Source organism: Danio aesculapii, chromosome 2 (assembly GCF_903798145.1).
Source record: "Danio aesculapii chromosome 2, fDanAes4.1, whole genome shotgun sequence".
NCBI classification, from domain to species: Eukaryota; Metazoa; Chordata; class Actinopteri; order Cypriniformes; family Danionidae; genus Danio; species Danio aesculapii.
In genome coordinates this window covers 11,261,402-11,279,089 of record NC_079436.1, presented here as the reverse complement: position 1 = coordinate 11,279,089, position 17,688 = coordinate 11,261,402, and the positions used below count along the sequence as shown (strand labels likewise).

The 17,688-nt window shown below is 35.2% G+C and overlaps 1 protein-coding gene across 1 annotated transcript in view; it reads left to right on the top strand.

Moving 5' to 3' along the window:
• The first annotated feature begins 139 nt into the window (after window positions 1–139).
• cdc73 (cell division cycle 73, Paf1/RNA polymerase II complex component, homolog (S. cerevisiae)) overlaps window positions 140–17,688 on the top strand; it is a 53,939-nt gene continuing 36,390 nt past the window's right edge. Inside the window, exons 1-7 of the mRNA XM_056472768.1 lie at window positions 140–282; window positions 5,959–6,064; window positions 9,224–9,293; window positions 9,389–9,451; window positions 9,632–9,684; window positions 9,787–9,875; window positions 15,340–15,553. Of these exons, the coding sequence (XP_056328743.1) occupies window positions 152–282; window positions 5,959–6,064; window positions 9,224–9,293; window positions 9,389–9,451; window positions 9,632–9,684; window positions 9,787–9,875; window positions 15,340–15,553 (726 nt within the window). The 5' untranslated portion in view covers window positions 140–151. The remainder of the gene's footprint in view (window positions 283–5,958; window positions 6,065–9,223; window positions 9,294–9,388; window positions 9,452–9,631; window positions 9,685–9,786; window positions 9,876–15,339; window positions 15,554–17,688) is intronic.

Below are 17,688 nucleotides of genomic sequence, written 5' to 3'. Positions count from 1 at the left end.
TGTTCATGTCGTCTCCATCGCAGTTGAGGCTTAACAAATATGATTAAAGAGCATTTGTATAGATCATTTTAGGTAGGCACTATTCGAAGCAGCCCCGTGCTGAGAAGTTGTGGGGTCTTAAATAAAACACTCGTAATGAGGAGGCGCGATCATGGCGGACGTGTTGAGTGTTCTTCGCCAGTACAACATCCAGAAAAAGGAGATTGTCGCAAAAGGGGATGAAGTTATTTTCGGGGAATTTTCCTGGCCTAAAAATGTCAAGACCAACTATGTCATCTGGGGGTATGTGCGCGTTTGTTCTGTTGACTTGTTCGTGTTGTTTTGAGCCGAGCTGCTTTAGCCGCTAATGCGCTAGTGATGGACTCGTGTGGAGAAACTCGTGTTGTGTACAAATGTTCACGTAAAGATAAAGACGTTCTATGTGGAAGAAAGTGCCGATGCATATATGCACATCGTAATAGTGCAACTAATAATCTGGCTGCTCCGTAAAACATTGAGCTGTTATCATGTTCGTCTTTACCGAGGCTGCGCATCAACTTCTCATTTTGATTGTGTTGCAACATTACTTTCTGGAGTGATCTGTGCTTAACTTTTAACGTTGTCCTGACCATTTACTTGTAATCATGAAATAGGATCTGCATTTAGGTGACATTTTAAGCACTGTTTTTTGCTGAATTAGCTTTTAGGATGGTCATCCCAACCACACTTTTTGATGTACCAAACATATTTCCTAAGTGTTTAGGATAAATATACCAATGCTTATTTTGTAAATACAAGCTTTTACATCGTGTATCATTAGCAAAAAGTATTAAATTGAAAACTGTAGCCTATTGTAATTTATTAGGCAAATGAGAAACTGTCCAGCACAATCAACTTTCCTCGGTCAGAATTCGGCCATTTGAATAATAAAAATATAATAATAATAATTTAGAGATTCACAATTTTTCTAGCCTCTCTTGTAAAAGTGCTTCACACTTTTTTATTGGCCATGTTTTCTTTCAAATATAAGGTCCAAGATTTAGAATATAAGTTACTTGTCAAATGTTTCTCTTCATTAAAAACAATGCAGTAGCAAAAAGTTTGCTTCGATTATGTCAGATGTGTTCTTGCTAGGCATGGGACAATAACTCTTTTCAAGGTATACCACGGTTTGGAAAAGTCAAGGTTTTAAAACCTCCAAAATTTTCTTTAATACCGTTCCTAAGGTATGTTTAAGATTTTTTTTTTAATTTTATTATTTGATTTAAATTTTTTTAGGACAACAGTAACTCCAAATATGAAAAGATGCCGTTTAAATTGTAAAGAAAGCTGTGTTTTTTAAACAAATGAAGACAGCAGAATTCAATGATTCATTTCAATTATATAGCCTGATGTGTTTGCTGCTCCAAAATAGCATAAATCATTCAAAAAATAGAATATATTGTTTTCAAAGGGGAAAAAAGTTTTTGTTTTTCCACCAAAGACATTTAAAAAAAAAAAAAAGAAGAATATATTTTAGAGCAGTAAGACTAATACTGAGAGTGATATTGTGAAACGTGCTATTTTTATGCAAGGTTATCAAATGTCAGAATCTTATACTGGCCCATGCCTAGTTTTTGCACAGCTGGATGTTGGTCTTATGAAAAATAATTGTTTGCATTAGCCAATCCGCATGTTCTTTTTCAATGAGTATTTTTTTTGATGGCATAGTAGTAAATTAGGACAAATGAGCTCATGTATGGGACAAATTCTGGACCTTTGTCAGTTAATTGCAGAACTCTATTAAAAAACGAGATCACGCCTCAGCCAGGTAATAAGAAGTAACAAAAAAATAAATAAATAATGCAACGCATTACTTACCATAAAAAGTAATGCAAAAAAGTAACTCGATATTGTAATGCATTACTTAAAAAAGTAACTTTCCCCAACACTGGTGATAAATATTGTGATATGAATATAATTTCATAACATTAACTTGTTACTCCATTTGGACAGAATTTATATAGTTTTAAGTAAATTATGATAATTTAATAAGGAAATGAATCTAATATATGAAAGAATTAATTACAAGCTTAGATTTATACAACACAACAAAGATACAAATTAAATAAATCATGTTTTATGGCAGTGGTTCTCAAACTGGGGGTCGCAGAATAATTTCAAGGGGTCACTGTAATTTTCAGTGATTATATTTTTTTCAGTATTACAAGTGAAAGCTAATATTTTCAGATTTTTTTAAAGACATTACTGATTAGTATTTTTTTAAAACGTGAATGGAACATCATAACTGTGCAGCTAATAACTCGCTAGTTATCAATGAAGCACGCATCTGGATGTGAAAACCTCAACTGCAGAGATGGATAACTTTAACTCTCAAATGCTTTGGTAGTGGGGGGTCGTGAGTTCTTGACGATCTTACATTGGGGGTCGCTGGCTTAAAAGTTTGAGAACCACTGTTTTACGAAATCTGTGGAATCTAACACCATTCAGGTACAGAAATTCAATAATCATATGTAAAATAACACTGAATAGGCTTCATTGCATAAATTAAATACAATTGTGAAAGCTTCAAACTGAACAACAACTTGGCTTAAATTAGCTTGAAATCCTAAATAGTCACAGCTCTTAAAAACACATCCACATAGAAAGCTTTCACTGTTAGGGTTAAACTTTCTGATAACTCCACAAATCACATGCTCTGAACAAGGGCTGCGCAATATCTTTTCAGCATTGATATTGCAATGTCCACATCCACAATAGTCACATCACAGGATCTGCAATGTCGAGCATTCAGACACAAAATATAATGTTTAACTTTTAAAAAACGAATTGTATTCACGCATGGTTTCTGCTACATTCATTCTTCCATGGCGGGGCGTCACACCAAAATTCACCCCGCCACTGCTACATTACTTTTTTTTTTTATTTAAAACATTCAGTCGTTGTTGTTGTTTTTTTATAGCTGGATATAATCTCACCAAAACATGTTAAAATGTAAGTGAATTATAACAGCGCAACCTTCTCTGTAATCATAGTAGTGCTGTGCGTCATTTGTTTACCCTTTAAGGTGACAGTGACTGACTGACAGGTGCATGACGCTAGCAAACACGACAAAGCTTTCAGTTTTGATGAACACTGTTTCCGTTTTACTTGACTTCAGGACGCATTATTGCCGCTCGGTAGGTCTATTGGAGAAATTCATAAATATTCCTAGCAAATCTAATGAATGTTAGAGGCATACTTGTTACATAAATACACTAAATCGCACTTCAGCAGCGTTTATTTGAGAACGCACAACATAATCTGCACTTGAGCAGTATATTTGAGGGCGTGCAAGAAGTTTTGTGCACGAACAGGAAATTGGTGCGCAAGCAAAGAGATTCATATGCTCTTATTACATGAATGCGCTCTCGACTTCTAATACTGCAATCACAACATTATTGTTGGTAGATCTGTGTAAAAGGCCCATGGACTCTGCCGCCAGAGCTGGAAAAAATCCTAGAGGAAACGCTATCATGTATAAATACAGTGAAGACTATATGGAGTCATTTTACATATGATTATACATTTTTCACTGTATACTGCTAGACTTCCAGAAATCCATGAAATACTGTTTAATTAGTTTGTATCTTTGCAGTACTGCTTTTATCAACGCTTGTGATTGGTTTAGTATATTTTGTGCTGATGGACTTTACTACAATGTCATTCCTATCAATCTAAAATGATTACTACTTACCACATTGAGCCATTTATCTGGTAAAATTACATTTTAATATCGCAGTATTGCAGAAAAATGTAATATTACAATGTAATTTTTTCCAATATCGTGCAGCCCTACTATGAACCTTGTTTTCTGGTAAATTATCAACATTGCAGATCCTGCAACATGACTACATCATTGTTTACACTGGTATGTTTTAGTTTTAAAACGGCATTTTAGAATGAAAAATGAAAATCTGCGTCCACACTAGCGTTTCACCTAGTGTTTCTGAACAACTCTGCGTCTACATTATACTGCTGAAAACGCACATTACGTGACCACACACACACACTGGCATACACTGCAGCATATCTACTCAGATGAGAGCTGTGCTCGTCGGACTGTTCATCAAGGATGTACTGCTCAACCGCTGGATCTAATCTCACTATATTTGTTAAACGTGATATTTAATTCATCTTGTCTATATCTAACTACATATTCCCTGACTTTGGTCTGTTGAATCTATTACTTTTTCTCAGGTAAAGTTTTTGGGCTGAGCGCAAAGATAAGTTAATAATTAATGTAGCTGCGTACACTGATTCTGCACATGTGACTTATTGCTTGCCTTCTTTTCCTATATTGTGTAAGCATATTGTGAGTTATACTTTTATAACGACCATTATTGACTATTAAAACTGATATTCAGCAAAAGAAAGTTTCGTATTTTCAATAAATTAAAGGAGGCAGTAATGTTATAGGCTTCGTTTTGTTATAATATGACGCTCATATAAATATGCAGCTACACGACGTCTGAACATTTTTGGTGTCATTTTAAGTTGCTAATATCTAAATGAAAATAGACAGTTCCTTTTATGATGTTTTCATTTGATTGTTAAGATTGTGAAACGACATATTCAGGGTGATGTGAATGAGCTTATAAAGTACACTGTTCCCTTTGAAAGATTTACCTGACGTGTCCTCGGGAGTTTGTTTTCCATCTCAAACTTGTGAAGTCTGAACTTACAAGGAGAGGATGCAAGACTTTTTTTAATATTGAGGAAAAAGCCCCAATCAGATAGGTGAACGTCTGCAGCCATGTCTTCATTTTCAGATGTCTCTGTTTTCCCCCTTCCACACTGACACAAAGCAGCAGCTTTTTAATATGAAAATGGCCTCTTCAGCGTTTTCTAAACACTCCGTTTTTGGTGCTCAAACTCCGGCGTAGTGTGGATGGATGGTGAAACTGTAGCGAAACTTATGCATTTTAAAACTAAAGTGTATTAGTGTAAACGGGGCCTAATGCAGATTCGTACATTGTGATATTGATGCTAAAACAATATATTGTGCAGACTTAATTGTGATATGATTATATTGTCACCAAATGACTTTAATACCTCTATTTGGAAAGAATTTATAATTTTAGGCAGTTGGGATGATTTTTAAGGTAAAACACAATGCTGTTTAGCTTTGTTAAACTACAAATTCTATAATTTCTATTACACAAATGGTTTAACATGAAGTTTCAATCAATAAAGGGATCAACACTGCAGATCCTGCGGCATGACCATTTTGGATTTGCACATTGTGATATTAATGCTGAAGCGATATATTGTGCAGCCCTAGTGGATGTACTTTATGGTTTGGAAACTGTTTCCTCTAGGATTTTTTCCATCTGTGGCGGCAGGCCTTTTTTTACACAGATCTACTAACTACCTGTGGTGTTATTTCAATGACAAATGTCCTGAGCGCAGTATTAGAAGTCAAGATCGCATTTATGTAATAGCCTAAGAGAATGCGGATCTCTTTGTTTGCGTGCTTATTTTTTCTGCTCGTGCACAAAACTTCTTGCACGCCCCCTCAAATAAGCCGCTTTAAGAGCACGCCGATCTTCTTGTGTGCTCTCAAAACGCTGCTGAAGTGTTTATATAAGTTTCTATAAGTTATGTATTATATAAGTGTTATAATTCACTTACCTTTTAATACGTTTTGGTGCAATTATCACCCGCTATTAAAAAAATAAAATGTTTTGAATGAGAAGCTGTAATGTAGCCGTGGCGGGATGAATCTTGGCGTGGCGCCTCGCCATGGAAGAATGAATGTAGCAGAAACCATGGGAAATGTATGGTGCAATGTTCAATCTAAAAGATGAAATGTAATATGTTTTACCATTTTCAAACTAGCCTTGGATTAAATTGATGCTGGTTTTATATTTTGAGGGGGAAAAGGAGGGAAATGCTTGTGTAATGCAATAATAATCATGTAATGTAATTTCATTACAGAACTGGAAAAGAGGGACAACCTAAAGAGTACTACACTCTTGATTCTATTCTCTTCCTGCTTAACAATGTCCATCTTCCTCACCCCTCCTATGTGCGGAGAGCTGCAGTAAGTACACTTTGATATGTATATTTTAATATGACACAGTTTTGTTTAAAGTTGGGTTGTCAGAAATATCAAGTTCAGTACCAATAGGTACTGAAATTAAAACAAAAACATTTGAATATCATCTTAAATTCTGCTGATTGGCCATTGTACACACATACTCAACAGAAATGACTGTAATTGGCTGTAAAAGTCATCGGTTACCACTCATTACCACTCTTCACCACTGTTCACAGTGTGCAAAACCAGATACACAGACACTGAATCATTGAATTGTCACTACGTCATTGTGACTATTTAATTAAATATCAATTCACTTTAGGGTAGGACTGGATTATGACACTGTTATAACTCAATGTAAGTCATCTCCTATACTGATAAATGATTTATCATGTTATATTCAATCAGTTAAACTAATACTGCGTTTGAAATATTTAATTAAGGCTGATTTAAAATTCTGCGTCAAGCGTATGCTTGTAACTATATGTCGCAACTAAGTGTAACGCAAGCTCTGTGATTGGTCTGCTTGGATGCGCTGACAAGTGTGGGCGGAGGTGAGAGCTGCGCGAGCCTGATGCAGCGTGTGTTTACAAGTGTGGAGTCCCGTAAAGGAGCTCTAGATGGAAACTTTTGTTTTGTGTTCACCTTATGATTAAAGTTATTGGCCATCCACCGGTTCCCGCATCTGAATGAGTGAGTTTGAGCACATTAAGGTAGCATTCATAATAAAACACACAGACACAGAGGAACATTAATACCTACTGCCACCTAGCATTTCTGAAGTGTTATTGCAGAGGAACACAAATGGCGCGCAGAAGTATAACTGCAAGGCTACGCGCATTGCATGTGCTGTGGGTCACAAAGATCACCCATTGCAGAAGTATTAACCAGGCTAAAGCAACATATTTAAAACTCTGTCAAAACAAGCCAAGTATAGATGTGGGTATAGACTTTTTATTCAATTTAACTTTTCTTTGAAATCAATAAAAAGAAAACAATTTATGTAATTAAATGTATGCACAACATGTTGAAGTGATTACCAGTTAACTATACATAAATGAAGATTATCTTAAAGGATAATTAACCCATATTAGAAAAAAGAGTGTTATTACTTATTTTGCGCATGAGGGAAACCTGATTGGATTCTAATAATCTGTTGAATGATTTGTTAAAGCAAAAGTGGCAGCTTCTGCCACAAAAATACAGAATATTTATTTTTATAACAAGCATTTTGATTGCAGCAGACTCGTTTCCGCAGTAGTTGTGAGGAGACTTTGTTTTTTTTTGTGTGTTAGTTGTGCTGCTTAGTTATACGATTGCATTTTTACACGTATTGAAAAACAAAATATTTTGTGACAATATGAAATTAACGATAATATAAAACAATAGTCTCCTATTTCCTCCATTTGATATGCATTTTCTTCATTTCAGTATATATTCTTGTTCTCGTTTTAATCATGAAATCTTCTAAGTGCACTATGCAAAAAGTTTTTACCATGATGCAAAAGTAGAATAAATCTACTTGTATAATGTAATTGTCTTGAGTGTAAGTAATTATCATACAGTATACAAAAAATATAAACTTTTGAATTGTAGAGGTCAGCTCAAAACATTTAGACAACTAAAATTCAAAATTACAACACAACTAGCAGGCTTTTGTTTTTGCCAAAAAGACATCTTTCAACTTCTCACCTTAATCTCTATTTTAAATAATAATAAAAATAGGGAATATACATTCCACTTGTCTGCTTTTTACAAGTTTTGTACATAGGCCTGTCACAATAATCAATATATTGACTTCTTGTGCAACACATAGACATGACCTTAATTTTTTTTTGTGATGCAGTATCGCCCATACTTAAAAACCAATGTCAGGAGGAGCTGTTTTCACAGCCTCTGTCATCTTATCCAATAAATATTGAACGTGTCAGAGTTAGTCTGGTTAAAAAAATAGTATGTATTATTATAAATGACTTTAGTATATTTTCATGTCGGTGCCTAACAACTGAAAATAGTAGAGGATGTGGCCTGTTCAGTGTCTTTTGCCTCTGTGTTTAAAAGTCTAAATTGACTGTTAAAGTTTTTAGATGTTATTATCAGTATTGTAAGTTTTTAAGATGTCTATAATCTAGTGTGCTTCAAAACAGTGACACTATTCCCTTTTAGAAGATATAAAACTGATATAAACATTTATAGCTTGTACTTGGTCACATCCACCTAAATGGATTAACATTTTTATTCACATCACCTCATACTTCAGTTTCTTATTAAATCTTGACCAATCAAACGCCCTCTAGTATCTGACATGCCCTGCACCCTTCAAGACACCTAACATTTGCTTTTCATTTGATTCGCTTGAGCTCAACCAATCTCACTGGCAGAGCTGTGATAAAAGAAAATGCTATTGGCTGTTTTTATTAAAAGGGGAGGAGCTACATTATGCCCCACCCTCCATGTGTTGGTTAAGATTACGTCAAACATTGAATTAAAAAAAAATGCACATTTCAAAGCACTTCATGGGACCTTTAAACATGTTTTTCCTAGTTCTTGGTACCTCGCACTTAACATTATTTAGTTGTTTAGAATATATACACATTTTCACAATCTGATTCCAATGCCTAATTATTAATATTGCTATAATTATATTGACTAATCTTAAGAATTTATTTATTTATTTTATTTATTTATTTTTTTTAAGAGTGTACTTCCATTATGAAGCTATTATGTTCATACTTGCATTACATGAGTGGTATAAATTGATTTTAAAAGGACAGTAATATCGTTTATCGCAATATATCGTACAATACAAAGTTCAAATCGTGACAGGCCTATTTGTACATAAATATATAACGAACTTGTCCTTGTGTCAGTTGCAGCGTCTCATGCTTTTTCTTTTTCACTGCCCACAATTCATTTTCCCTAGTACACAATTGCATTGACAGTATTGTCTAATGCCTAATTCAACAATTACATATCCAATAATTTTTCATTCAAACTGTAATTCCTTGTTTTTTTTTTTTTTTTTTTATCAAATTGAGAACACTTGTTGTCAAAAAATGGGAAATATTGTCTTTTTAATTTTTTTAAAGGTTTAATTTATTGTGTAGTTTGTGCACATTCTGAAAGTAAAATGCTAGTCTTATATTTTTTCTCTGAATACAGACAGAAAACATCCCCGTTGTCAGGCGACCCGACAGAAAAGACTTGCTGTCTTATCTAAATGGAGAAAGCTGTAAGTGTGGAAAGAAAAACAGTCATTACAGAATTCAAGCTCAATCTTAAAGAAATGCAATTATATTGAGTCTTTTTACCAACTCAATTTTACAGCGTCATCAACGAGTATCGACAGAAGTGCACCTATTGAGATAGGTCTACAAAGGCCAACACAAGGTATGTGGATTTTTTTTTTTTGTGGTTTTGTTACAGCAAATCATTAACATGCATAATAGAGCAGGATTTCATCTTTATTCCAGTGCACGTGATGAGTAATATAAAGCTGAATAAAGTAGCCATAAGTGTAGCCATTCTAAATGTAGAAACATTTTATTGAAATTTATATTATCTTAACAGTTAAAAGGGCAGCAGATGAGGTTTCGTCGGAAGCAAAAAAACCTCGGGTTGAAGTAAGAAATATTTTAATACTTAATATTTTAATAAAAAAAAAACTATAAATTGTTTACAAATACAATATTTGTCACTTTTATGCATCTTTTTTCCCCCAACAGGATGAAGAGCGTGTGCGTCTGGATAAGGAGCGTCTGGCTGCTCGTCTCGAGGGTCATAAGGAAAGCATTGTGCAGACAGATCAGATCAGGTATGATTAAACTCTTCAGTTGTTTTGAAGGACTAATGGCATGGATTTTTTTTTCTTTGACTTTGAGGACAAGATTTTTTTTTTTAAAGTTCAGTAAAACAATACAAGTAAAAATGTTTTCAAATATATATTTATTTATTTAATTAAACATTATAATTTATAACTTTATCCATTTAGATCAGGGGTCACCAAACTTGTTCCTGAAGGGCTGGTGTCCTGCAGATTTTAGCTCCAACCCTAATCAAACACATCTGAACAAGCTAATCAACGTCTTACTAGGTATACTTGAAACACCCAGGCAGGTGTGTTGGGGCAAGTTAGAGCTAAACCCTGGAGGGACACCGGTCCTCCAGGACCGAGATTGGTGACCCCTGATTTAGATTGCCATAATCATAGGTAAAACTATGCATACAGTACCTCTTTACCATGTTGAAGAGAAATCTGATTTCTGTGATTAATTGTGTGAAAAACACTAGCCTGAATGCAATAATTATAGATGCAGATGCACACACATGGTATAGCTTGATTTAACAATAACAATTTGTATTGGCTTGACACAACATGGCTGTTCAGACTCGCACTGACACAAGGAGTCATGGTCTTTTATTAACAGCAGTAAATAGCTGAACAACTATTTGAACTGTACAATCGTTTGTAAATTATAAATTAACATTTATTTTTTATTATTTTTAGCATAAAGTTTTTATTCACAAACTGTGCAGCTTTTGTCACTGCAATGTATCTTTATGGGCTTCTGGAAGAGCATTTCCTGAGCCTCTTGGTATGGAAAGTCAGAAATGTCTGGCCCATTTATTGAGACATTTATTAAACATGTCTCTTATAAAAATTTAGATGTGAACATGTCATGGCCAGAAGCAGCTTTACAGAAAATAATTCATCTATTCATTTTACTTCAGCTTAGTGCCTTATTTATCAGGGGACACCAAAGCAGAATGAACCACCACAGAAAATGTCATAGAATGCAATTTGGAAACATTGCAAATGATGAAAATTAGTTAAAATGCACATCTATAAATCTAATACTTGTTTACTAAAAGGCTCATAAACTACTTACCACAATGAGTGTATTACAAGAAGTTACATTATTAAATGTTTATGTTAAAGTTTTATCTAATAATTCTAGCCAGCTTTTAGTGGGCTTGCAATTTTGTCAAAACACAGAACTTTCAGTTGGTATATGTAAAAAGGCCTGAATAAATGAAGGACCATTTAAATAATTTGCTCGTCTCCAACTATTGACAGCAGATCTCTCAACGAGAGAGAGGGAGGGGGATTTGCACTTGTGATATCTTTACTACTCTATTCATTTAACCTAACAAATGTAATGCTTAGACCATGACTGTGCCACTCGCGATCTGTTCCCTTGCTCCTTCACTCTTGTCGCCATGATTTCCGGCTATTTTAATTAATTTGGGAGGATCACGGAGCCAGTATGAATTTGCGGAAAACACGCAGAGCTTTCCGGAGAGGTCAAAACTAGACACTACTAGATAGCTCCGCTCGCATCACAGCATGGGATGTACACAACGTATCTGAAGAGCGGGGAGGAATGCAGGACGTATTTGAGGACCGTGCCGGAGACGCGCGATTTACAGGAGATTATCATTTGTTTGTGGGCATCCAGGAGTCTCTATACCTTTGCGGGAGAGTCTCAGAACATCCGGGAGACTTGGGATGTATGCATCTGTATATAATTTAGCTGCTGTGACACGAGCGCAGAACAGAAATGACATGCTGTTGTGTAAATAAGATATTACACTCGGCTGTTTAGCTTGTTTATTAAAAGAAGTTATGATCTGGCGCTATATAGCCTTCAAGGGTGGCGGGTACAGCCGTTGGGAGGGCGGGGCACCCCCTTATATAATGGTAGGGGAAACACTGGCTTGCCCCACATTCAAGCTCTTCTGATTGGCCCACAAAAAAAATCTGAAAATCTTTAACTTTTATACAGCATCTTAAAAATTTGTGCGTCTAAAAAAGACATGCATGTTTACATAGGAAAAAGTAGCACAGGGCTCGAAATGAACCTTTTTGCTTGGTAGCACCGGTACTTTAAAAATGTAGTCGTGCCAACCAAAATTTTGTCGCACCCACCAAGAAATATGTGAACCATTACTACAAGTTTAATATTAACAGATTTATTGCATTTAAAATCAACACTAATCAAAACTTGCAAACAAAAAAATATCGGCATGTGCTACTTGACAAAAATAGGATGGGTGGTGTCTGACATTGCACAGTTGATATTGATAAATAACTTATTATTTGCATACATCATTTTAACAGCAACAATGGTCTTTTCATGAGCTGCAATATTTAATCTCAATTTATCCAAGCCCTTTTACAAAGCTGTACGCGGTGTTAAATTTTGCATATAGCTGACAGCATCCTGACTGTTAAATGATGGATTAAATAGAACCTTTCGTGCATAAAATGTGTGGATTCAGTGGCAAACGCTGTTACCTGCAAACCCTGTCCGGTGTATCAATGATGAGATGAGCCATTTATTTGTAACTTTAGGTGATTGCTAAAACAAAATCTGTCAGTGTTGTTTTCATCCTCTCATCTTCAGCTCTGCATTTCCGCTGCTGTTGCTCCATGTGACCCTATCACTTGAAGGGAGAAAGCATTGACTGAATGATTGACAGCTGATGTTAACTAATCCATTTGCGTTCAGTTCTAGAACAGTGTGCCAATCAGAAGAGCTTGAATGCGCGCCAAGCATTGCGGGATTTGTTTGCTGTAGAAAGTTGACATGACGACTGTTTTAAACAATTCCTGAGCAATGTGTTTCATGTTTTTCGGTCAAAGATGCATTCTGCGTGATTTGTCTCCTAAATCCGCGCATGCGGTGAACATTTTGCAGTGAAAACTGGTCACACAGCAACTATTTTATGCACTCGCAAAAATGCTCCCAGATATATTTTGAGGTCGCATAGATACGCTTTTGGCGCATATGCGACCAAAGCAGTTGCAATTTGGAGTCCTGTAGAGCCAATGGAGTAGAAAAAACATGATTGGATTGGGTAATATTGGCTGTCAATCACTCAGTTCTGCCTTCAGAAGATAGAGAGCTACTGCAGTGAAAAATGTAAAGAGCTGAAGATGAGAGAATAAAAATAACACGGACAGATTTCTTTTAGAGACCACAAAGTTACAAATAATGGTGCTTCTGATAGTGTTCATGTGGTGAATGTTAATCTGCCATATACACTTTTTTTCAAAGAGAGCAGATAAACATCCTAAAGTCCACTGTGAAAATGGCTAAAGCTGTTTACCGTAAAAGCCTGCAAGTTTGCAGGTAACAGAGTTTGCCACGTCTACACATTTTAAGTGCAAGAGGTTTGATTTAATCCTTCATTTAATTGTCAAGATTTTCTGTGCATGCAGGCCGTTGAGCACATTCTGATTTTTAGTTTTAATTTTTATTAGCTTTTGATTTGTTGATTTCAAATCCAATAAATCTGTTATTATATTAGTTGTAGCAGTGCTCTTAATATCTGGTATGTGCGCTTAAAATTGGCTGGTGCTCCTAAATTTTTGAAGTTGGGAGCACCAATGCTACCAAGCAACAAGTCCCTGTTTAATACATATCAACATTTAGTAAAAAGTCATATTTCCCAATTCTGCCACAGTACCATGTTTCAGCTACTGGTGCTACATTAAATCCATATAATCGACTCCTTACTGATTTGTTCATGGCACATTTTTTTTCTTTATGCTTTTAGCTAAATCACCAAGATATTCATTTTCTTTAGAAAATTGAAAACTATTTAAGAACTGGTCATGTAATCGCAAGAATCATCTGCATATGAACATGCACATTCACACCATTTAGCCCCCTTTAATTAGACTGCTTATTATCTAAAACAGGGTGTCCGTGGGGTCTTAATTTTCTCATGATTGATTTATCAACTTCTAATACTTTAAGGCCCTTAAAAGGTATTAAAAAGTCTTAATCCCGTTTTTACTAGGTCTTAAATTTTGTTTAAGCGTTGTTCAAAGTGTTTGATCCCAAAAAAGCTTGAATGGTTCAGGCCAGGTGTGTCCGGTCAAGCTCCTCTGTCCAGGTAATGTCACGTAATTAGCGACAAATGCAGGAAGGTGATGTGACGCTCTCATGTAGCAAAACCATAGAGTAGGCAGGGCTATTCATTTGGCGGCCCGTGTAGCAATTTATTCCAGCCCTCCAAATAGTCTAACAAAAAAACATCAAAAATAAATTTAGTTCAGTTGAAAAACGGCCGCTCTAGTTATGAAGTGACATGCGTCTGTTTAAAACAGCACAAGCTGCAGTTGAAAGCTGCGCAGAGTGTGAGTCACCTGACATTAAGCCAGTCAGTGGTGCTAGCAGCCGAAAACATTTAGATACTTAATCTTAAAGGCCTCGTTTCTGTTGCATGGAACAAAACTGCTGCAACTAAACAGAGTTATGCTGTGCGCTAGTTTAAAGTTCTAAATGTAAAGTTTAAATGTAAACAAAAGCTATGTTAGACGAATTATTACAAATGATTAAAATGATTATGTATGTTAACGCAGATGATAACAATTCATTTAAACACCTGGCTAATATAAAGCTTAAATTTACATTAGATGTGATAACTGTGAAACTATGATTATTCTTCAGACTAAATAAGCTTACCACCAAAATCTATAATAGCTGCATCTATAATTGTTATGCAGTTCAAAACAACATATGAATGTGTCTGAATGTAGAAGAAACCTACTTAAGCAATGCACTGCTTTTGTTGTGCTTTGAAATACATTTGAATGTTTGTTTAAAAAAAAAGCCATGCAGTAATGTTATGTAGTTTCAAAATACAATATATTACCATTTTAATATAGAAGAATACAACGTGGGTGTCTTAAGGAAAAATACAACATATGGGCTCTTGTATGCTGTTGTGTTATCTCTCCAACCCCTCATTTGGGATACTTTTCATGAACTGGCCCCAATGACAAACTAATTGAATAGTCCTGCCATAGAGCAAAACAGACAGCAAAATTGGATGATGCAAGTTTACGTACTCCTAGTTGGAGAGACCGGTTTAAACAGTGGCTGAAACATGTCGCTGAAAACAACTACGTAATTTATTCTTTCAATGTTTGTTTTTTCCGAGCTTATCTAAGTTCTGTTGCACGGTTGTGCTCCATTTATTTAACTACAACTGTTATTAAGTTCAAGGTTTGAAACTGATTAGAACTTGAAGGGGCGACATGGTCTTAAAATATTCTGAGGTCTTTAAAAAGTCTTAAAAAAGCTATTGAAATTTTCTTAAGGATTCCTGCGTATACCCTGTAAACATTTTTGATTTATTGTCATGATAATTATCATTTTACCTCAGCATGTTGTGACTCTTCCCTGTTAATTGTTTAATTTCTTAAATTAAGTTCTTCTGACGGTGAATTTCCCTATTTAGCTGATTACACTTTGTATTCATAGGTCTCTGTCAGAAGCCATGTCTGTGGAGAAGATCGCTGCTATCAAGGCTAAAATCATGGCCAAGAAGCGCTCCACTATTAAGACTGACCTGGACGATGACATCACCCAGAAACAAAGAAGTTTTGTGGATGCAGAAGTGGATGTGACCAGAGACATTGTGAGTCGAGAGAGAGTCTGGCGGACGAGGACAACCATTTTACAGAGCAGCGGCAAGGTAAGAGGAGTCTCTTTCATTTTATTAATTTTCATTAATTTTGGGGTCTCTCCTGCTAATACATTAAAGGCTTTTATAATAGTGAACACTGTCTTACATTTGCATCTTATATTTTTGTAAACTTTTAAATATATATATATTTTTTGTGCTTTGATTTCATGGCCCTAGTGCAGTGGTGTCCAACCTTGCCATTTTTAAGCAAATCTGCTATTTGTGATCCCGATACCAAAATTGTGAGTTGAATCGGGATCAAATTGGGACCAAATTGTATCGACCGATACAGATCCGATCCCGATACTGGGCTGTTTTTTTTTTTTTTTTTTTTTTTTTTTTTTTTTTTAAATCAGTTTCTGTAGTTCTGGTGATTTAAACCAGAATCAAATAATATATCTGGAATAAAAATATCAGGCCCATATGCCTACTGCAGTGATGTCAAACTCAATTCCTGGAGGGCTGCACCCCTGCACAGTTTAGTTCCAACCGTAATTAAAATTCTCAATTTAAAAAAATTCTCAATTCTCAGAATTTACTCTGTCATAAATTCTCAAATAATGTAGCCTAGTTTACAGCAAGCATCAGCCTATTTTTCCTTAAACTCCTTAAACGGCATATGTGCCAACATACAAACTTGTCTATTAAGTAAAATATTAATATAAATAAAATTACAGTCAACTATTCAGAGTAGCCCATATTAGACGACAAAATTTTCTGTTAATGACGATCAATATTGCGTCCGTCAGTTTCACTTTTATTAACTTAACTACTTTGACCACAGTGAGCCAGGCTTTACAAACTATTAGCACTACGCAGCACTGAAACTATTCCCCTTGGAACAATAAACTCAGTCAGAAGGATGAGTGAACAGAAATACATTGTGAGAATAATTTTACGGAGTGGCATCCGCACAGCTGGATGGCGCGCAGCCCTCCTGTATCTGCGGACACTTCCTAAACTTAGCAACGCAAAGGGAAGAAATCAGTGCGTTGAGGATTTGTCCAAACTATTATTGTGCCTTTTCTAACTTAATTTCAGGTAGGCCTACTTTGTGTGAAGAGGAGGTAATAACCCTCTCTACTCTTGCGAATGCCATCTGCTGGTCTAACAAACACAGCGCAACATGATTTAGAAACAGCAGTGAACTTGTGAAAATGTTGCATGTCAAAATAAAGCCATTTAATACAAAACGAAATGCATTTCTCCATGATTGAAGAATGAATGAAGAATGATTGACCGGCGCACAACGGGAAGCGCTTAAGTGAACATGAATTTATCCACTTGAATAATCATCTGTACTTCACATTAAATTATAAAATGGCTTCAGAACATTAGAGATGTAGGTGGCCTACAAGTGTTTTTTATGTGTTGTATGGAAATCTTTGTTTTTGAAGCTGAGTATAGTAGAAATCAATGGTTTATTTTAGTTATGTAGTCTCACATGTTTACTGTTCTAAACTATTAGAAATGTTTCCTAAAATCTAATATATTGTGTTAAATGGGAATTTTTTTTTTTTTTTTTTTTTACTAAGACATTTTAAAAAAATATATATTTTAAGGTTATCATACTGTCAAAAATTTATACAGGCACATATCTAATATACATGCATAAATACATGAAATGTATGTAACCGATCACCAAGCCTAGAGAGACTCTTAAATTGGCAGTGTGTTCAGACTAGACCTGCTTGCAATACCGTATTAGTTTTATTTTATTTTTTTCCAGTATTTAAGTTTGGTCGCACTCCTGCACAACATCTGTGTTAGATTTGAGAAAACACAAGAGAAAAACAACGCACAAGCACTGCATGTAATTTGTCCTTGATTTATTGGCCTATATCTATTGCCGCATATTATGTTAAGCAATCTTTGAAGAAGGTTTTAAGCGATCTTTATATTGTGCCAGGTTATCTTATTACTTTACATATCAAATTTTGTCCCGGATACATAGTGTTCTGCGAGTGCAGGTCTCTCTAGGTCAGACGAGCAGTCAAAACCAGCAGAGAATTAGAGCACTGGAAAATTGGACACTTTGACACTACGTTATATTCGGCAAAAATAAAATAATTAGCGGGTTATTAAACTGATCTAATAGTAAAAGCGTAACAATTTATTATTATTTCTGATCACTTAAACATCAT